The 23,184-nt window shown below is 46.9% G+C and overlaps 1 protein-coding gene across 1 annotated transcript; it reads left to right on the top strand.

Annotated features, from left to right (window-relative positions):
* The first annotated feature begins 7,443 nt into the window (after positions 1-7,443).
* LOC123154537 (uncharacterized) lies at positions 7,444-22,332 on the top strand. The gene is made up of 7 exons (XM_044573236.1): positions 7,444-7,762; positions 7,897-8,008; positions 18,229-20,102; positions 20,198-20,499; positions 20,591-21,319; positions 21,392-21,460; positions 21,563-22,332. Exons 3-5 carry the CDS (start codon positions 18,279-18,281, stop codon positions 20,697-20,699), a joined length of 2,235 nt encoding a protein of 744 aa, XP_044429171.1. The 5' UTR covers positions 7,444-7,762; positions 7,897-8,008; positions 18,229-18,278; the 3' UTR covers positions 20,700-21,319; positions 21,392-21,460; positions 21,563-22,332.
* The last annotated feature ends 852 nt before the right edge of the window (positions 22,333-23,184 follow it).

A 23,184-nucleotide genomic window follows, 5' to 3' on the forward strand; every position in this document is an offset into this window, starting at 1 on the left:
AGACACCATGAAGAAAAGCATTTTGAACATCAAGCTGACGAAGAAACCAACCTCGAGTAACAGCCAGAGAGAGAAGAAGTCTGATGGTAGTAGGCTTGACCACTGGACTGAAGGTGTCTTCATAGTCAAGTCCAAAACGCTGTCGAAAACCACGAGCAACCAGACGAGCCTTATAGCGCTCAATGGACCCATCAGAATGCTTCTTCACTTTGAAAACCCATTTGGAATCAATGACATTTACCCGTGATTGTGGAGGAACAAGAGTCCATGTCTGATTGCGAAGAAGCGCTTGATACTCCTGCTCCATGGCCTCTCTCCAATGAGGAATGCGCATAGCAGCTTGATACGTGCGTGGCTCAGAGGATGGATCTGCGAGAGCAGCAGACATGCACGCCGCTAACCAAGCAACTGTGCCATCGTGACGTTGCTTAGGCTGAAAAATGCCACTCCGACTGCGCGTATGTGGACGTAGAGCAGCAGCAGGAGCCGGCGGAGGCGAAGGTGACGGAGACGTGACGGTCGCCAGAGATGCAAGAATCACCTCAGGCGAGCTCGGGACAGACGACTCCGGGCTGCATGGCGAAGACTGGCCCGACGACAGGGGCTCAGAGGCCATGGGCGAACCGAGGGTGGGCGAGACCAGCTCCGGTGACACCGGCCCAGACGGCCTTGGCGAGGCGAGAGCAGGCGAGGCCGGCCCTGGTGAGAAGGGCCCAGACACCCTGGGCGAGGCAGGGGCGGGTGAGGCCAGGCCTGGTGATGACTGCCCCGACGCCCTGGGCGAGACGGGGACCGAGGAGGCCGGCCCAGTCGGCGGGGTTGCAGGGCGTGACGATGGCGAAGGCAACCCAGAAGCTAGAGGCGACCGGGCCAGGACGTCGATCAGCCGTGCATGAGCACGGAAACCGAGGCCATGCAGGGGCGCCATGTGCTCCTCATGCACAACAGAAGGTGCCGAGGATGAAGGCGATGGCGACGAAGAGGAAGATGGCGCTTCCAGAATCTCCAAACGAGCCCCACGACCAGTGCCTGCACCATGGTTAGGCAACAATAGAGGAGAATATGCAACATCATCAAATTGGTCAGAAGCAACAGAGGATGAATGCATGACAGGTGGCTCGATAGTGGACACAAGGAGTTTGGCAAAGGGAAAAACATGCTCATCAAACACAACATCCCGAGAGATGTAGACACGATTAGTGGGAACATGAAGACATTTGTATCCTTTATGAAAAGAGCTATAACCAAGAAAAACACACTTCTTGGAACGAAACTCGAGCTTACGCTTGTTATATGGACGGAGATGGGGCCAGCAAGCACACCCAAACACCTTGAGAAAGGTGTAGTCCGGTTGTTCATTAAGGAGAATTTCAATGGGAGTCTTCATATTCAAAACACGAGTGGGAGTACGATTGATGAGAAAACATGCAGTGGTGAAAGCATCACTCCAAAAACGAAACGGAACAGATGCATGGGCCAAAAGAGTCAGACCAGCTTCAACAATGTGACGATGCTTACGTTCTACTGAACCATTCTGCTGATGTGTATGTGGACATGCTAAACGGTGAGTGATCCCAAGCGACTGAAAGAAGGAGTTGAGGTTGCGATACTCGCCATCCCAGTCCGACTGAACATGAACAATTTTGTGCTTGAGAAGGCGTTCAACATGTTTTTGGAACTGAACAAAAATGTCAAACACATCAGATTTACGTTTGATAAGGTAAAGCCAGGTAAAGCGGCTGTAAGCATCAACAAAACTGATATAATAATTATGACCACTAACAGAAGTCTGAGCAGGACCCCATACATCTGAAAACACAAGTTCTAAAGGATGTTTCACCTCACGACTGGACTCCGAAAAAGGAAGTTGATGACTCTTCCCCTGCTGACAAGCATCACACACTGCTACATCTTTATTACTAGACACACTAGGAAGCTCATGACGACGCAAAACATGCCGGACAATAGGTGTGGCCGGGTGACCAAGACGAGCATGCCACTGTGACGGAGATACCCGAACTCCACAGAAGACGCGAGCGACGCCAGGATGCTCCAGACGATAGAGACCTTGGCAGAGCCGCCCACTAAGAAGAATGTCCCTCGTGCCCCGATCCTTAATAAAAAGATCAAAAGGATGAAATTCACAAAGCACATTATTATCACGAGTGAGTTTAGGAACTGAAAGAAGATTACGTGTCACAGATGGAACTCGAAGAACATTGCGAAGTTGAAGACTCCTATTGGCATGTCTAGTGAGAAGTGATGCTTGACCAATATGAGAGATGTGCATACCTGCTCCATTGGCGGTGTGGATCTTGTCGGAGCCATGGTAGGGTTCACGAGTGTGAAGCTTCCCCATCTCACTGGTCAGGTGCTCTGTCGCCCCAGAGTCCATGTACCAGTGGGGATCAATGGAGTAGGACTGAGTGTGTCCCTGTGGCTTCTGCGGCGGCGGACGATCAGCCGTGGCGACCTGGCGAGCAAATTTGCGTGTATCCTTCCCGTCATTGCCAAGACCAAGAAAACCCCGCTGGAAGCGCTTGTGACACTTCGAGGCCCAGTGCCCATCGCGACCACAAAGCTGGCACACACGGGGACCGCCAGCCTCTGGTAGCGTCGCAGTAGGAGGAGGGGCCGAGGCGGGTGGTGGTGACTGCCCCGAAGGAGCCCTGGATGAAGCAGAGGAGCGACCACCCTTGGTGGCGGCGTTTGCCGAGAGGGCGCCGTTGCCCCTGGATCGGCGCGTCTCGACTCGTTGCTCAGTAAGCAGGAGGCGTGAAAAGACCTCGTGTGCTGGCATGGGCGTGGAGTTGCCCCTCTCATTGATGATCTCGACTAGGGCGTCATACTCCTCATCAAGACCATTGACAATAAACGAGTTGAACTCGGAGTCAGTGAGGGGCTGTCCAATGGAGGCCAGCGTGTCGGCGAGACTCTTGACTTTGTTGTAGAACTCAGTGGCGGTGGAGTCAAGCTTCTGACACTCCCCAAGTTGGCGACGGAGCCCAGATACACGAGCCTGCGACTGTGCCGCAAACGAGCGCTCAAGAATAGTCCATGCTTCGTGGGACGTTTTGGCGAAGACAACAAGCCCAGCAACGGCCGGAGAGAGCGACCCCTGGATGGAGGAGAGGTTCGCCTGATCCTGCCCTGTCCAGACACGGTGAGCCGGATTATAGACCGGACCATGCACGCTGTCAACCAGCGCAGGAGGGCAAGGGAGAGAGCCGTCGACATAGCCAAGCAGGTAGTGACTCCCAAGAAGCGGAAGAACCTGCGCGCGCCAGAAGATGTAATTGTCCGACAACAACTTGATGGTGATGAGATGGCCGAAGTGAAACGGCGGCGGCGGCTGCGATCCCATCGAGGAGACTGGCTGAGGTGAGAACACCGTGGAGACAGTCGGAGGGGCAGCCGGCGCGGTGACAGAGGGCGCGATGGCCGCGGTTGACGCCGCGAAGCCTGCCAGCGCGACGTCCTCCGCCACCAGCGGCGCAGTGGCCGAGGGCGCGACAGCCGCGGTTGACGGGGCGGCGGTGGTGTGAGCCACAAGCGCCTGCCCGGGCGAAGTAGCAGCCGGCGGGAGCGCGAAGAGGGAGCCGACGCTCCGTGTCCCGATCGGCGCCTGAAGGGAGGCGGCATCCAGCGGCCTCGAGAGAAGTGCCGCGAGGGAGGCCGGCAGAAAACCGGTGGCGGTGGAGCCGGACGCAGCGGCGGACGTCATAGCAGTTGGGCGACGGCGGTGGCGGGCGCGGCGGCGGCGGCGGTTTAGGGTTTTTAGGCGGAAGCGGACGTAACCTAGCGTGATACCATGTAAGACAATAGGCTTTGGGGGAACCGGCACAACCCTCTAGGGGTGGCCTATCACACATATATATAATGAGGTGGTATACAACGTTACAATATACACATGTAAATACAGTCTAACAATGGCGAATGGTCGAGAAGGGCATGCGCAAAGGTGGTGAAACGGAGGAGGGCTCGCTAGCAGGCGGGCAAAAACCGGCCTAACATAGCTTCGGCCGTTAGTGTTATCTGGCGACGGATCATGCACGAAAGATATATACGGCGGCCGGGGTGGAGAAGGGATACCATCGGCATCGCACGTGTCCACACATCTATCAGGCTTTGTCGGAACCCCCCCCCCCCCCCCCCACAATGCAAGCACGATGAGTGATCGGACAAAGCAAGCATCAAATCGATTACTACCGGAATAACGGCCAACACTGACGGCATTTTGTCGGGGCCGTAGGCATAGGCCGATATATGCCAACGGCCAAGATGAAGCTGTAGGCATAGATAAGCCATCGGTATATCGCCCTCTATGCCGACGGCTTATGCTCGCCGCGTGGCCTCCCATGGTTGGTCACACTCGGTGACGGCGCTGTCTGGTGGTATTCTATGCCGACGGTCTGACAAGACTACGCCGTCGAGATCGACGCCGATGGCATAGGAAGTTATTCCGGTGGTGGATGAAACCAAGGAGGGCTTGTTTGCGGGCGGGCCTGGCTAGGGAGAAGATAGGCGGTAGCCCCACACAACCCACCGGCGAGACGAAGGAAAGAGAGAAGGGTGGCGAGGCTTTATTGTAGGAAGACGACCATTCGCTCAATATGCCAACAAACCTAACGTTCGCGTTCTAGGCCATGATGCACCGGCATGGGCATGGGCATGGGCATGGACAAGAGGCCGGGAGAGGCAGACATGCCATGTGGACGCAGTCACAAGCGTACTAATGTCACATGCGTAATGACCTGCCTCCTACTAGCGGCCAGATTAAATTAGGTGGGACGGGCGCGTCGGGGCATAATCTGCTGTCGGAGACATGCTGCCGCGCCACGACAAGGCATGCACGGCGACGCGTGCGTCGATTCGTCCGCCCGCCCGTCGATCGGGACGGATGCGTAGGACGGCCACGTAGCGACGCTCCTACGCGAGCTGTCCTCGTCCGTGGCATGGCATGGCATGGCACGCCCGGCACCCCATGTGTGCGCGTGTTGTGTGTGTGGATCGATCGAGGTATCATCTCAGATAAAATTGCAGTGACGGATTCACATTCACATATGCGTATTTCGAGCTACTAGCTACCCAGCTTGTCCCCAGCATCATTGCTTAGCAAGACGACAGACAATCGGTCAGCATATACGATGCTCCGTGAAAAATAAATATAGAGCAAACGATGAAAGAGAATATAATTTTGCTAATTCCTTTTTCCTTTCGCTTTTGCTAAACCTCGGGCGCCAGAAAATTTTCGACGCATCAGACGATGTCAATGAAGTACCATGGTGAAACTGGGAGGCCACACCGCGGAGGTACAGTTTAGGAAAGGGCGGAGAGAGCACGGTAGCGCCGCCGGCCCTGGGAGGTGGGAGCAAGTAGTTAGGCCAGAGTCAGTTGGCGGCATGTTGGAAAAGGAACAAGAACAGTGGACGAGCGAAGGAAAGCAATTGGATGAAGATCTAACGATCCAGAAAATTGACTGACTCTGAATTCTCTTTTCATCGCATGAGAAATAGATTGCCCCTTTTATTTCTGTTATTAAATAGGGCTTGCTCCTCTGATTACGTCGCGGAATGGTCTTTTGATTGTGTGACTTCTCTGAAGTTGGAAGTGAAACATGTGCCGATGTCGGTGGAATTTATCCGAATTTCAGCTCGTGTTTGGTTGCAAAGTATATATTCTTAGAATACACATCATCTTGAAAAACTATGTGTACATTTTGGAATCCTATATGAAGATATTTATAGACAAAGCAGAGAGAATGGACGTTTGGCTCTCGGCCTCCATGGAGGCCATTTTTTGAAAAATCCAAAATTCAAATTTTTTGGTTTAAGAAAAAACATGTGTTAAAAAGCCCTAGATTTGTCTTTTCTGCACAGCTCTCATTTCAATGTATTTTGCCCTGAAAATTCACACACATGTGTGTTTGTATTTCTTTCAGAATTTGTGAAAATATAAAATAAAATCTGACGAATTTTGAATTATTCAAAACTGAGCTCCATGGAGCTCGGCCTCCAAAGGCAATATTCGCAAAGCAGAGAAAAGGAGGGCACTAGCCAAATACAGCTCATTGCTTCCAAGGGGAGCCTGGGTGAGTTATTGGGACGGCTCCCTCACCAGGACAAGACGAGGGGGGTTCACCGTGCTACAGTAGTTTCAGGGTTAGGTTACCTCCAATGCATTTATGGGTCACCACACCCATCTCTCTTTTTAATTATCTTATCACATCAGATTTTTTGTCTATATGTGACGACCTTAGCACATGTACAAGATGAAGCATTGAGAAGGGCTTATAGACATGCCATGTGGCTGCAATCACATGCATGTACGATTACTTACCGGCCTGCAACTGCATGCCGGGACTAATTAGCTGGGCAGGGGCAGCTGGGAATGGGATGCGATCGGCCGACGCGCATCAGATCAGACCAGAGCAAGAGCATAATCTCTTGTCTCGCGCGCGCCACGACAACGTAGTATACACGAGGTACAGGTACACACGATCCATGGAGCAAGTCGCTGTGATGCATGGAACGGCCACGTACGATCTTATGCTTCTCCTCCATGGCCGGCACGCCATGTGTGGTGTGGGTCGATCCGTGGTGGATGCCTCAACCCGGCCGTCCGGCCGGCGAGACCAGTACAGGTTCACACTAATTAAGCTAGCCACCAATAGGCCATGCGCAAGGCGAACGACAGTGGAAAATGAAGCCAGCCAGGTGCGTGATAATGCATTGTGCCCTACAGTTAAATTAAAGCCACCTACGTACGTACATGCATACTTAAATCAGCAGCTACCATACATACGTACATAGTACATGTATTACTCGTGCCTTTTTCAGAAGAAAAAAAGTATTTTTCGTGCGCGCACATACATACATACGGTACGTGCATCTCTATGTTTTTTTGCAGGGAATTTAGAGAGCTTTATTATGCAAAAGCGTTCTCTGAACAATCAGCCAGGAGGTTGCTTATCAGGAAGCTGGGAGTCTCAGTAAACCAACTCTCAGTCACAGCTAATGTACAAGCTCGTTTGGCACACAAATGCGCTGGACCGTTGGCTGACCTGTTTACATGCTGAATTACAAAAAGTGTAAAACTAAGAGCTATCTCTCCTATTTCTGATAAGATAGGTGCCACAACAGAGCGAGAGTTGAGACGAGTTTTCCAGAGGCCCTGGGTAGGGGCAAGAAGGGTGATGCCCTAGGGCTCTAGCCTGATGGGGGCCCGACCCTGTGCATCTATATACGCTAGGTATACTAGACAGCCCAACATTTGTTAAACAAATGCACCGAGCAAGCCACCAGAGTAACAGAAAAAGGCCATCATTCTTAAAGCCTATAGCCTAATCTAACTTACTAATGTTATGTACGTGAATCGTGAGGAGGCAGCCAGCTTCTGTTCCATCTAGCCGCCACCGCCGTTTCTTCTTTCTAGACTGAATTCTCTGTCTGTCTTCTCGTTCCTCATCCCGCTCCAGCGCTCCTACTCCCAAAGCACACATCATGGCTAGTAAATAAGTGGCCGATTTCTTTGACCCACTATTAATTTCTCTATCTCACTTCCCTATGGTTTTCCCTATAAATATGCCCATCGAGTGTGCGGCATCAGGCAACACTTCATCCGCTAATCTCTTTGCAAAGAGCGCTGCTACACACACGACAGTGCTCAGCCGATTCTTGCATGATCCTACTAATCTAACCATGCATTCCTAGGACAAACTGAAGTAGAACCGCTGGATGAAGCATCGTCCATCGATCGACCAGTTAAGTATTGTCTGCATAGTACTTTCGCTTTGCAAATTGTAATTTTCTTGGGTCAACAGCTCACAAAGTTCCTGCAATCTCCCAGTCCTTTTGCGCTTCATCTTTGTGCTGTTTTTTTTTTTGGGTTTTCCAGCGATTCCCTGACCGATCTTCTCTTCATTTGAGGATATGAGGATCATACCAAGATCTAATATGATTGGGATTGGATAGCTGGATTTCTTCCATTTCACCTCTGACAAATTCAGGTGTTCCCGCTCCTTTCCAGTAAAATTGTTGCCTCAAAAGTATTTATCTTGTTTTCTCCGGTGTTAGGAATCCTATCCTCATTGGTATATAAGAATTAAGACTTTGTTGGTTGTTGCCAAGACAAGCATGTGCATTCCTGTTTACCCATGGTGTATTATGAGACGTTATTTGGTAATGCAATTTCCTAGAACTTTCAATCCAAATTAAATGAAAATTTATGCTTTATATCAATATATAATTGATTTTTCCCACTAGTGGGCCCACTTTTTAAGTTCTCCCCGGGCCTTTGAAAAGTCAGGACCGGCCCTGCCTCCAGGCAATCGGTCTCTATCACCACATGCGTATAGCCCCATAGATTTGCAAAAATAACACCGTCGCGAAGAGCGAAAGCTTCTGCGATCATTGGGTCTGTTACTCCCGGATATGGTTTACACCATACACCTAGGAGTGCATTGGCAGAACGTGCAACGCCCCCGGCGCCGGCGGAATCATCATCCATGGCAATAGCTGCGTCTGTATTGATCTTCACTTGCTCGATGCCCGGAGGGCGCCAGGCAAACCCCGGCAAAACTGAAAGTTGTTGCCGCGGGATATCCAGTAGCACGAGGGCTTCTTTAGTTAACCGAACCGAAGTGGCTGGATCAATCTAATCTCTATCATGGGTCATTATGCTACGAGAATGCTATATAGTCCACATTACCGTAATTATGGATGCTAACTCACAAGCAGTGAACATTGCTTCACATAAAATTTCCTTCGCCCATGTACTCCCCCCGTTTCTTTTTAGTCCACATATAAGGTTTGGTCAAAGTCAAGCTTTGTAAAGTTTGACTAATTTTATATTAAAAAATATAAACATTCACAATATGAAATCAATATTATCAAATGCACCATGAAACATGTGTTCATACTATATAGTTTTAGTATTATAGATGTTTATATTTTTCTACATAAATTTGGTCAAACTTTGTGTAGTTTGACTTTAATCAAATCTTATATGCGGAGTAAAAAGAAACGAAGGGAGTACTAGGATGCATCCGTGGGAGTTTTTATCTTGCAGGGATCTTGCTTCTGTCCAAAAACACTTTGCATGTGAGCACTTGATTAGTGCATGGTATAGATCCTCATCCATGGCATGACATATTTTGCACAAGCTCACATCACGTATGTGTCTGTATTTCAATGTGTATTAGTGCATGGCACGTGTATCTCTATGTGCGTATTGCATGCGTCTAGCAGGCGGCACGTTCAATACAATGCATATACGTGTCCAACTAATTAATTATTCCTGTCAAATTAAATAATACATACGCACATGCACGCGTTGGTTGTAGTCGATGTCAAGCATCTGCATGGGCCATATATTGATTAATTAATAAAATGGCCGGCATCAAATCGATGATCTGCACGTAGAAAATGGACAAGCAGGAGACGACGAGACGGAATATAACGTTGTCGATAGACGCGCGCGCGTGCATGTGTCAGCGTATCTCCTTGGACCGCGACCGCCATTGCAAGACTTGGCTGTCCATGTCTTGCCTGTCGCTCGCTGACCCTGTCTGATCTGGTAACGGGAGGGAGGGAGAGGACCAAGCCAAGCGAGCTTCACCGGAGCCGGAGAGGCCGGCGATGACATGACGGTGGCGGAGCAAGGGAACCCGCCGGCATTGGGCTGCGGTGGTTGGACTCTTCTCCGCTCATGGGCAGCCTCGATGAGTTTTTGGGACCGCTGGCTCAGACGAGGAGGGTTCACCCTGCTACAGTAGTTTCAGGGTTATAGATAGATAGACATGCCATGTGGTTGCAATCACATGTGTTGAGTATATGTGTTATGTGCATATTGCGTATTGTGCCCGCTTCCTAGTTCGTTGTATAGTTGAGATCCGTGGTCCATCTTTATACATCATATATACGTGCCTATGCACGAAGAGCAATACATCGTGCAATTCCCACAACATATATGGTATCAGTTTCCGGGTTCTAACCCTAGCTTCCGCCGCCGCCGCCGCGCGACTCCCACGCGCCGCCGCCTCCCATCCGCCGCCGCTACCCTCTATCCATCGCGCGCGACAGCCGCCGCTAGCCCCGTCCGATCCAGCAGCCGGCCAAGTTAATTCACGTATACGTCATCTACGTCTACGTGTTTGTTGCTTGAGAATCCATCAAGTTTGGTCTAGCTAGCTTTGCACTTCGCGTGCACAGCATCGCTAGCCCCGCGCGCTACAGCCGTCGTTCGCCAAGCCCCGCTCGCCAGCCCCGCGCACTTCGCCAAGTCCTGCTCGCCCGCTGCTGTCGTGCGCTTCATCGCTAGGCCGTCGCGTCACACACCTTTTGGCTTCTCCGCCGCTGCTCTCCCTGGCCTACGCCTCCATGGCTGCCACTGCCCAGGTCTTCGCCGCGTCACCGTCGCCGGTCTTCGGCGATTCCGCTGCTCAGCCGCCAGTGGACTCCTACAGCGTCGCTGTCCCGTCCGTCCCGTACGGCGCCACTCCAGCCACAAGTCATCAGGGCGTTGTCCTGCTTCCGTATGGAGTCCCGCCTGCAGGCTTCTACGGTGCCGCTCCATATACACCACCAGGGTGTCCTGTCTGTGCCCTACGGAGCAGCGCATCCAGGGCCCGGTGGCCGGCTCCTACGGCGCCGCGCCGGCTAGCCAGTGGCCCGCTCCCTCTGCGTTGCATCAGTCCTATGGCCACGCTGCCCCGTTGGCCTATGCCTACCCGCCAACCTCGGTGCCTGCGTCTTCTTACGGTGCGCCCGCTTCGTACGGAACGCCCTACGGCGGTGCATCGACGGAGCAGGTGGCTTCGTCCTTGGTGCCGAATGGTCCTTCACCCACGGTTTTTTATGCGCCGCCTCCCGCCCCTCCCGCCGAAAGGCGCCGCGGGGGCTGGCGCGGTGGCCAGAAGCCGCAGCAGCAGGACGTCGGTGCACCTCGTCAGCAGCAGCCACCACGGCTTCAAGTGCCTTCCCCATGGACCTCCGGCTACAACCCATGGACCGGTGTCGTTCCTGCTTACACCATGACGTCTCCGTCCCCCTCGCCGGCCTTGCCGTTAGCATCCTGGGACCCGGTGCTCTTCGCTGCGCTGCCCGCCGTTCCTATGCTGAACAACTCCACTGGAGGCGGTGATTGGTACATGCACACCGGGGCTACGGCTCACATGTTTGCTCATCCTGATAATCTTGCCTCCTTCACTCCCGTCACCACCGACCGCCGCATCATTGTCGGCGACGGTTCCACACTTCCTATCACACATGTCGGGCACACTTTTTTCCTTCTAATTCCATGCCTATTACTCTGTCTAACATACTTGTGTCACCTCATCTTATTAAAAACCTTATTTCCGTTCGTTGTTTAACACGTGAAAATTCTGTTACTTTGAATTTGATGAGCTTGGATTTTGTGTCAAGGACGCTCGAATCAGGATGGTACTTCACCGCTGTGACAGCCTCGACGAGCTCTATCCGGTGCATTCGTCGTCCACCTCCACCACCGCACTGGTTGCTCTCTCCACCGGCGTCGATCTCTGGCATGCTCGTTTGGGTCATCCCAACCCCGTCACACTTCATCATATTCTTAAGAGTTTCAGTTTCAGTTGTCATAAGATAGAGGATCATACTTGTCATGCTTGTCGTGTCGGCAAACATGTTCGCCTCCCGTTTAATAACTCTACCACCATAGCTTCTTTTCCATTTTAATTGATTCATAGCGATGTGTGGACCTCTCCGGTTCCTAGTAATTCGGGCTATTTATATTATCTGGTTATTCATAGCGTATTGGGCCCGCCTCCTAGTTCGTTATATAGTTGAGGTCTATGAACCCACCTTTGTACATAATATATACGTCCCTATGCATGAAGAGCAATACATTATGCAATTCCCACGACATACAATATGCATGGATGATTAGTTACCGGCCTGCAACTGCATGCCGGGACAAATTAGCTACACTCCAGCTAGCTGGGCAGGGGCAGCTGGGAATGGGATGCGATCGACCGACGCGCATCAGATCAGACCAGACCAGATCAGACCGAAGCATAATCTCTTCTCTTGTCGGAAGCATACATGCAGGCGCCCGTGCCACGACAACACATACACGAGGTACACGTACACACGACAACATATACACGAGGTACACGCACACACCATCCATGGAGCAAGTCGCTAGCTATATTCGTCAGATGCATGGGACGGCCACGTACTCTCTTCTCGTCCATGGCCGGCACGCCATGTGTGCTGTGGATCGATCCGTGGATGTTTACAACTTTAAACCCAGCCTGCCGGCCGGCCAGATCATTACAAGTTCACACTAGCTAGCTAGCTAGCTACCTAAAGGCCATGCGCAGGCCAAAATAGTTAACGACAGTGGAATATAAAGCCAGGCCAGGTGTACAGTAATGCGTGTGCCCTACGGTTAAAGTAAAGCCACGTACGTACATACTTATGTGTACACGCACGTACACCTAAATCAATAGCTAGCATGCATATGTACACATTACGATGGAGCTAGAAATCTACTCCCTCTGTATCAAAATACTTGTGCTTGTACTAGTTTTCCCCAGCTGCAAGTATTTCGGTACAAAGGTAGTATAATCGACTACGTAATACGGGCAGTAAATGATACTCCCCTCACACGCATCATATGTAGCCTGTCCTTGTCGCGATTACATATGTACAATACGTGTATCTACGTATGTATTGCATGCAGCTAGCAAGGCAGCTGGTTCAATCCAATACTCCTACAATGCATACACGTATCCAACTACTCCCTTCCTTTCTAAATATTTGTCTTTCTAGTCATTTTAAATAGACTATCATATACAAATATATGTAGACATATTTTAGAATATAGATTTACTTATTTTGCTCCGTATTTAGTCATTTATTGAAATATCGACAAATATTTAGGAACAGAGGAAGTAGCAGTTAATTATTCCCGTCGACAAAAAAAATACATACGCACATGCACGCGATGGTTGGTGTCGGTGTCATGCATGGGCCATGTATTAATTAATTAAGAAATTGGCCGGCATCAGTCGATGATCCGCGCGTAGAAAATGGACAAGCAGGAGACGACGAGACGGAATATAATGTTGTCGATTGACGCGCGCTCGTGCATGTGTTAGCGTATCTCCTTGGACCGCGACCGCGACCGCGATTGCAAGCCTTGGCTGTCCATGTCTTGACCCTGTCTGGTCCGGTAACGGGAGGGAGCTTCACCGGAGCAAGAGAGGCCGGCGATGACATGACGGTGGCGGAGCAAGGCAACCCGCCGGCATTGGGCTGCGGTGGTTGGACTCCTCTCCGCTCCGCTCCACTCCGCTCCGCTCGTCCTGTTTTATCCTCTCGGGGAGGGCCATAGCTTTTGGCCGGTGATGCCATGCATACATGCAAGGCCCATGCCGGCGGCGGGGTCTCCCTGTCAGCGACGGCGAGACGGCCACGCCATCGACAAGCTAGCACAGCGACGCTAGGTCCATCGCATCTGGCGCATACGCCAACCCCCCGTCCGTCTGCAGCTAGCGCACAAATGGAGATCCACGGAGCGGCATGGCGTGATTGGCGAAGCTTCGAACGCGACGTGGTCGGGCCCCAAAGCATAGATGGGCCTGTACCGACGGCTTGCCGGCAGGGCGGCCGACAGACTGGGACGGCCCGCGGGCCCAAGCCCGCTTGTCCCCATCGCTCGCCCGCCCTAGTGTGTGCCTAGTGTGGTGGTCAGTGGTCACGCCCCGCTACAATCGGATCCGGATGGCACGTCCCGCTCACCTGCCATGCTGTTTAGTGAAGTACCGCCGGTTAAAATTACAAGAATTTTTGGATATTTCGATATGGACTATGTACGGACTGAAATGAATGAGCAAACACATTAAACACGTCTATATACATCTGATTTAGAAAAAAATTGCTCCCTCCGATCCATATTTATCATTGATTTAGTACAACTTTGGGCAATTAATATGGATCGAAGGGAGTACAACATCGTATAATTCGGAACAGAGGGAGAACCTTTCAAGGAAAAATGTTAGTACATGCTTGGTAGACTGCTTGCTAAGAATATAAGGCAAGAGAAAAAGAGAAAATATCTCTCATGCACACGCGATGATTGTGAAATCTGAAATGGGCCGGTCTCTTGCCACACACAAGAGAGATGTGGCTTGTTGTAAGATTTTTTTAATATATTATGGTTCAAATATGTCAATACACTCCCCACAAAAATTCAGTATATATTGCTAGACTACTTGCTAAGAGTCCGTGGAAAGATAAAAAGAAAACAATATCTCTCTCCCTTCACACACAAAGACGATAATTGCAAACATGGGCTAGTCTATTTGCTACCCATAACCAATACTCCCTCCATTCCTAAATATTTGTCTTTTTAAAGATTTCAAATGGACTACCACATACGGATGCATAAAGACATATTTAAGAGTGTAGATTCACTCATTTTGCTCCGTACGTACTCACTTGTTGAAATCTTTAGAGAGACAAATATTTAGGAACGGAGGGAGTATAACTCATGAAAATCTTCCTATTCCCCGCCTTAAGTGAGAGGTGACATAGACTCAAAAAAAGTGAGAGGCAACTTGATTTATGAAAGGCATTCAGGAACCGTCGCAGTTGTAACCTAGTCATCGCTGTCGCTGGGGACAAGCTCCGTGTTTCTGCTCATGTTCATCGATTTTTCTCACATTTGACGAGTTCTTGGGCATCAGGTGGTCGTGGGAGAATGCACATGTCAATGTTTGACCAGTGCGGTTTTACTTTCGATTTGTATAAGGGCTTATCTATCCTTGGCCACTGCCCTCGAAGGTCAAGTCACATGGAATAAAAGTCACGCGGCTCTATCTTCGTCTTGCGTCACGTTGACTCAATTGCCAATAAAGAGTCTGTGGTTCTTCGATCGCATGGCCCGTGAGTTTTGAGCTCTTGGTAGTGGTGATGACGAGGATGGTGTCAGGTGAGTATTGGTCAGGCATGACGACTATATCTCGCATTAAGCAAGATGCTAGGATGTCTTGTGAAGCATCTACAGTAACTGAGTCAGCCCATTTGCGCACAGTTAAAAGAATAAGAGAAGTAAAAGGAGAGAAGCAGGAATTGATTCCTGATCTCCTGAAAGATGGCCAGTGCTGCTAACCACAACACGCGAGTACTGTACATGATAAGTACTAGGCGCGCGACCTACTTTAGGCGGATCGATCCGGTTTTTCCATCGGTTTTTTGGTTCTTTCTTCTATATTTTCTTTTTTTACGGGTTTTCCTTTGTTTTTCTGAGTTTTAATGGTTATTATTTCTTTTTATTTATCTATCTTTTTCTCTGGTCTTCCTTTTCCCGATTCTCATTATTTCTTTTCTTCTCATTCTTTTTTCTTTGTTTTACTTCGGTTTTGATTGTCTTTTTCTCATTTTTCATCGGCTTTTCTTGTCTTCTCTTGTGTTTCACTGGTTTTCCATACATATTTTTGGTATATATCTAATATAATTTCTTATACATGTATAACAATTTTCAAATTCTTGATTAACATTTTTCAAATACCATATTTACATTTTTGAATACATGGTCAACATTTTCTACAAACATTTACCATTTTTTAAATGCTTTATTTTTCAAATAAAGGATTAACACTTTTTGAAATAGGTGGTCAACATTTTTTCTATAGACATTTATCATTTTTCAAATGAAAGTTTATTTTTTTTTAATACATGGTCAACATTTTTTGTATAAACACATAACATTTCTCAAATACAATATTAACATTCTTTGAATACATGGTCATTTTTATATACACACATTTAACAGTTTTCAATTGTAGTTTAACATTTTTTAATACATGGTTAACATTTTTTCAATACAACTTTAGCATTTTTCAAATACAAGTTTAACATTTTTTTAATACATGGTTAACCATTTTTATATACACATTTAACATTTCAAAATACAAGTTTAATATTTTTCGAACACATGGTCAACATATTTCGTATACACTTATAACTTTTTCAAATACAAGTTTAACACTTTTTTGAATACATGGTCACCTTTTTTCCCATACACATTTAAGATTTTTCAAATACAAGTTTAGCATTGTTTAATACATGTTCAACATTTTTTCTATACGCATTTAACATTTTTCAAATGCAATTTTACCTTTTTTGAATACATGGTCAACATTGTTTTTCAAATTTTTAGATTAACATTTTTTAAATCCATGCTCAACTTTTTTCACACACGTTGTATACTTTTTTGTATACATTTTTCATATACATGAGAAACATTTCCTCTATACTTTTTTTTACATTTTTCAAATGCTTGATCAACACATTTTCAATGTTTTACGCAAAGTATTTTTTTGTAATATATTTTTTAGTATATTTGGAAGTATAGAGAAAAATAAAAATAAAGAAAGAAAAACATGACAAAACCAAGGTTGTGGCCTCCTGCGTGCCTAGGCTGGCCCATCTGGCTCTCCCCTTCAGCAAGGGTTCCTAGGTCTCTCTAGAAGCGAGGGCGCCCTTGGTCGGGAGCATATCTTAATCTTGTGGTCTTCAGAGGTTGTTTGGTTTTTGCCTGTGCCTGCCCTGCCAATCTTGGCCAGACAAAAAATTGGCACAAGATCTGGCCGCCAATGACTTGCCAAAATATTGGCACCAAACTGAACTAGAGGTGTTGAGATGGGATGGGCGCATCAAAATATCGGTGCTCATCCAAACAGAACTCCTAGTCAGGTCAATGACCAATTTTATGGATTGGTAGCTGAGGGCTGCAATCCAAACAGCCCCCAGGTTTTCTACATGGACAGTAAACACATAGGCCCTCACCTATTTGGCTGAGCATTTCTCAAAAGAAAAAACCTATTTGGGCGAGTGACCTAAAGTGTTTTTCAAAACCTTTGGTGTTAGTCCATAAATGCTTGGTCGTCTGTTGTGTTTTTTTTACGGGATCATAGTGGGAAACTAGGTACGAAAAGTGAAGCAACATTAGCACATCTCCGACCTCTTCTTTGCAGCTTTGTGGACCAACCCATCAATGTTGTGTGCCCGGTGTTCCTAATATTTGCACTTTGTAGATTTATTATGAATAATAAAATGTATCCTATAAGACATGTTCTTAGAACAAATTCACATTTAACGGATTTTCCTTGAAGATACGTTTTTCACAATGGTCTGGCCTGGCCAATGGGCCAGGGTGGTCCAACCTCAAAAAATTAATGTATAAATTTTAGAAATTCTAGGTTGGTCCATGGACCACCTGATCCACCTCCTAGCTACACCCCTGTTTTCATCCCATAATGAAATATATATTTTCACATAATTTTTTTTAAAATATGACATTGTTTTAAAATGCTCTTCAAATTTAACGAAAAAATTCATCTATGTCGATAATTTTTTTAGAGTAAAATTCATCGTTGGTACCTCAACTTGCGTCGCCCGGTCACTTTGGTCACTGTACACAAGAACTCACGCAATACGGTCACTGTGTACGGCGAACAGTGAAAATACGGTCACTGTGCGTCATAGACGCAACGTACGCCGCCTGTTGACCACCTGTTGACCGTCCGGCTCCCAGTCCGCGCGCCAGGTGTCGCGAGGAGGAGCGACCCGATGGCATATTTGCAGCTCACCCCCCAAGTTATCGGACAGATCCCCGAAGTCCCCCCACGTCTCCACCTCCCCTGTCTCTCCACCTCCCCTGTTCGAGCCGATCAAACCGGCGGAGAAGGTGACGGTGGCGTGTGCGGCGTGGTCATCGCCGTGGTGCGGCGTGGTCGTCGCCGTGGTCGGCGCGGAGGGGTTTCTTCTCGCGGTGGTGAAGAGGAGGCGCCGCCGCCATGTCTCCTGTTCGTCGCCCTGACGGTGCCCCTGCCCCTGTTTACCGTAAGTCATGATTCCTGCCGTAAATCTTCTTATTTCTCTTCGATTCGTGTTTGATAGGGCTGGCATTGTGTTCGCCTATGATATGTGGTAGTATTTGTCGCGTGTATGGCAATTTAGGTTTAGGGTTTTTCAAACCCAATTTGTCTGATAGGGTTTCTGATAGGGTTTTAGGTTCTTATCGAAAGGGTCTAATTTTCATCGATTCCACATGAAATATGCTTTGGAATAGGCCTAGGTTTTGGACCTTTGGTGTATGGAGAACATTGGGGATTTCTAGTACTGTTCAAAAAGGTCATTTTTGTTCAATTTTGATGTGATCAATTATGCTTTGTTTTTGCAGGAGCAAGAAGTGAGAAGTTCTCAGTGCTGTTTCATCATGGTGGTTTTTTCATGGGTGAAGGAAGCAATAGGGCTTATATTGATGGGCATATAGTTTGGTATGACAATTTGGATAAGCTCACCTGGTCTCCAATAATGGTGGAACATATAGTAGAAGAGATTGGATGGGAGATGGCAGGCAGGTTGAAGGCATATTATCAAATCCCAATACTTGACATTACTCAGAATTCTTTGAGACATATCAGATCTGAGGCAGATACTGATCAAATGATGACCTTTCTGTCTATTGGGCATCATTTCTTTACTATTTATCTTGATCATGATGACAGTTTGATTACTAAGAAGGTTGTTGATGATGTGGTCCAATTTCCAAGGGCTGAACTTCCACCAGTGTTTAGCCCTTCAAAAGATGGTACGATTTCTCATACTAGCAAGCCTGGAAATTCAGAAGAAGACTGCCCTATACCAATTCAGGTTGTGTATCCAAACAATGTGCCACATGAAGATGGCAATGCATTCATGTTTGTAAGAAGGCAGTGCACATTTGGTGAAGGAGCAGAGGAAAATGCAGAGCAACAAGGACAAGCAGGGCAAGCAGAGCATGTAGGCCAAGATGATGTACAGCAACATGAAGATGCAGAGCATGTAGGCCAAGAAGAAGAAGCAGAGCCACATGAAAATCCAGAGCAAGTAGAGCAAGAGAGAGAAGCAGTAGTTGAAGATGCAGAAGCACATCAATTGAGGAGAACCAGATCAAAGAAGAGATGTTTTGAAGGCAATGTAGGAACAGATAGTGACTCAGATGACAGTGATTTTGATCCTGGTGACATGATAGATAGTGACTTTGAAATCAGTGATGATGATGATGACCTTTATGCTGACAATGTGGATAAGGATGAACCAGTTAAAAGGAAGGAGAAGGTGAAGCAGAAAACAACAGCAAAGGATAAAGGAGTTGTAGGGGAAGAAAAGGAAGAAAACTTGTCAGATTATGAATCTGAAGGTGAAGATCTTTGGGCACCTGATTCAGATGATGAAATGCAAACAAAATTTAGAGCATTTAGAAAGGAGGATCTGACTTGTCCAAGATTTCATGTTGGACAAGTGTTTGAAAATGTTGATTTGCTTAGGAAAGCAATTAAGGAATACAGCTGCAAGAATAGAGTTGATGTCAAGTTACTAGTGAATGACAGGAAGAGAGTGAAAGCAGTCTGTGATAAAGATTGTACTTGGTACTTGTGGGCTTCTTATGACAGCAGAACCAAGTTTTTCATGGTAAAGAAGTATGTTGAAGAACATAGTTGCTGCAAAAAATGGAAGATCAAGGCTTTCACAGCACCTTTTCTAGCCAGGAAATACCTTGAGAGTTTCAGGGCTGATCAGGATATGAATCTTAGAAACTTCTCAAGGGTTGTTCAAAAGGAATGGCACATGACACCAACTAGGTCCAAGCTTCAGAGGGCAAGAAGGCTGGCTATGAAAATAATTCATGGAGATGAAGAAGGGCAGTACAAGCTGTTGTGGGATTATGGAAATGAGATAAGGAGAAGTAATCCTGGTAGCTCATTTTTCCTTGCACTGGATAATCAAGCTAGGTTCAACAAGGCCTACATGTGCCTTGATGCATGCAATAGAGGCTATCTTCAAGGTTGCAGGCCTATGATCTTCATAGATGGCTACCATATTAAAACAAGATACAGAGGGCAGTTGCTGGTTGCAGTAGGAATAGATCCAAATAATTGCATATTCCCCATAGCAATAGGTGTTGTGGAAGTGGAGGACAAGCCTAACTGGGTTTGGTTTCTTGAGAGGCTGAAGAGTGATCTTGGTATTATCAACACATCCCCATGGACAGTAATGTCAGACAAGCAGAAGGTATATGCAACCACATTGCCTGATGGTCTAATTAGATTACTGTACTTGAGAACACTTGTTTAACACTTTGATTATTGGTCTATGTTGTTTTGTAGGGCCTGATAAATGCTGTGACTGAAGTATTCCCTGAGTCAGAACATAGGTTCTGTGTCAGGCATATGTGGAAGAATTTCCAACAGCTGTACAAAGGTGATGCTTTGAAGAATCAATTGTGGAAGATAGCTAGGAGCACAACAGTTATTAAGTATGAGCAGTACATGCTTGAGATGAAGGTGCTGAATGAGGGTGCATACACCTGGTTGAAAGAGTTGGAACCAAACACTTGGGTGAGGGCTTTCCAAAGTGACATACCTAAGTGTGACATTCTGCTCAACAATTTCTGTGAGGTGTTCAACAAGTAAGTTCCAATGCTTTCATCTCACTCTTTTAACATAAGATGAAATGCTTTCCTATCACTGTTGTTAACATAACATGCAATGTTTGTGCAGATATATCTTGGAGGCAAGAGAATTGCCAATTCTTTCAATGTTTGAGAGGATCAAGCAACAGTGGACTGCAAGGCACTACACTAAGCATTGTGAGGGTGAGAAGATGTAAGGAGTAATGTGCCCTAAGATCAAGAAACTAGTTGACAAGTTGGCAGAGCTGGCCAACACATGCTATGTGTATGAATCAGGAGATGGAGTGTTTCAAGTGGTGGATAGAGGAACAGATTACATAGTAGACTGGCACAGCAAGTCCTGCAGCTGTATGAGATGGCAAAAAAGTGGAGTGACTTGCATACATGTTATAGCTTGTTGTAGGAGTGAGAGAGTAGATCCACTAACCTTAGTGGATCAATGCTACTCAGTGTCCATGTTCAAGAAGGCTTATAGCAATATCATCTACCCTTGCAAGGACATCACTGAGTGGGAGAAGATGAATGGGCCTGGAATTAATCCACCAGACTACAAGAAGCATGTTGGAAGGCCTTGCAAAAGCAGAAGGAAGGGACCAGAAGAGATTATTTGTAGTAATGGAGGGAGGAGGATGTCAAGGCATGGTGTAATCATGCACTGCAGTTACTGTGGTGAGCCTGACCACAATATCAAGGGATGCAAATATATGAAAGCTGGTCTACCACCTCCAATGCACAAGCTCCTCCACCCCAACATGATGACAATTTGGAAACTTCACAAGCTAATATGGAGCAACAACAACCTCCACAACAAGCCCAGGTAACTGTCTTGTACACAACCTCTAGCACATCTTATAGAGCCCAAGTAACAAGCTTTTTGTTTGATGAGCAGCAGGCCAACACAAGTGCAGAGACCAGTACAGTAGTAGAAGATCTTATGGTGGATCAAATGCTTCAGCAGGTAATTATAACATGAGTACTCTTAGTCACTTGCTCTATTTCAGTCATGCTTTAGTGACATTGTTAGTTTCCATTTGTTGACACTTGACATGTGTATGTACAGAGGCCCTTGCCTAGAGTGCTTCAGCACACACCAATCCCAGAATCAACTTTCTTAACAAATGCACAAGCAATGTTGAACCAGGCCCAGACAAGCACTAACACAATCAGGCAAGGAGAGCTAGCTAAGAAGATGCTGGCCATGAAGCAGCAAAGAGAAAAAGAACTTCAAGATAGGAAACAAGCTATACTAGAGGCAAGGATAGAAGCAGAGTTGAAGAAAGCATAAGAGGCTGCTAGAAGAAGGCATGAGAAAGCAGAAAAGAAGGCTATAGAAGCTGAGAAGAAGAGAGAGGCAGCTGCACAGAAGAAGGAAACAATGGCCATCCTGAGGCAAGCAAGAGCAGAGACAAGGCAGATAATAGTAGAGACACAAAGAGAGCTTTCTGCTGAGAGGAAGGAGAAACTGGATGCTGAGAAGAAGGCATAAAAGAAGGCTGCTGCTGCAAAGAAACTAGAAGAGAAGAAAGCCATTGCTGCACAGAAGGAATCAGAGAGACAAGCACTCCTAGCAAAGAAGCAGGAAGAGAAACAAGCCCTTGCTGCAAAGAAACAAGCAGAGAGACAATCCATTGCAGCAAAGAAGGAGCAGCTGAGGAAAGAAGCACAAAGAAACATGGAGGAAGCTGGGCATGTGCCAGAAAGATCAAGCATGTTTGACATCTTTAGATGATCTATGAGACTGTTTATCTTGTTTTAGTAAGAGTACTCTTTCAGCAATATAAAATATGACTGTGTTTCCCTTTCATGTTATCTCAAGATCTTATGGTACTCTATTTTGAGTAGGGCTAATGATGATGCACCATAGAATCTATATTTTGGTATGAAAATTGTCTTGTTTGTCTACCAATTTGTTGTCATTCTATTTGTTGATGTCAATACTGCTTCCACATTTGTTCCTTGCTGCCATTCTTTTCATTTCATAAATATGATATGAAACAGTACACAAGAACTCATTTCACAATTATCATGTCAGAAAGATAACATAATACAAAGACAATGTTTCCATTAAAGATAGATAGATAGATAGATCACTTCATACATTTCTGGCCTTGACAACCATAACATTTGATACAACCAAGATAACTTCATAGCCATTTCCTAACATTAAACTACTGAAAGTACTTAACATGCTAAACTACTGAAGCTGGTCTTCACTTCTCCACTGCCAAAATGAGCACTTGTCTTCATCACTTCTTCTTCTTCTATAGTAGTCCTTCATCACTTCTTCTTCTTCTAATGCAGAGAGCATTTGTCCTCACTTCTTCATCAACAGAAGAACACAGAGGGCACACAACAACATCACACTACCTAACAGAAGCTTCAGCAGCACCAAGATCTCTAAACCTAATCCAATCAATGCACTTTCTTGGTGCCTGCTCATATTCTGCTGTAGAGAGCCAGGCCTTGCCAAAGCAGCTCTACTAGTTGCCACTTGAGCTGCAATCCTTCTCCTTTCATTCCTAGCCCTAATGAGTTCTTCCCTCCTCTCCTCTGTTGCTCCAACAACATCCACAGCTTGGTTCCCAACCAAGAAATGAGCATCTACTAGGTACGAAACATATTCCATCTCCCAAAACCAGAAATCACACCCAGTAGCCTGCAAACCAACAGCAAAAAAGTAAA

This window comes from Triticum aestivum, chromosome 7A (assembly GCF_018294505.1).
Source record: "Triticum aestivum cultivar Chinese Spring chromosome 7A, IWGSC CS RefSeq v2.1, whole genome shotgun sequence".
In the NCBI taxonomy this organism is placed as follows: Eukaryota; Viridiplantae; Streptophyta; class Magnoliopsida; order Poales; family Poaceae; genus Triticum; species Triticum aestivum.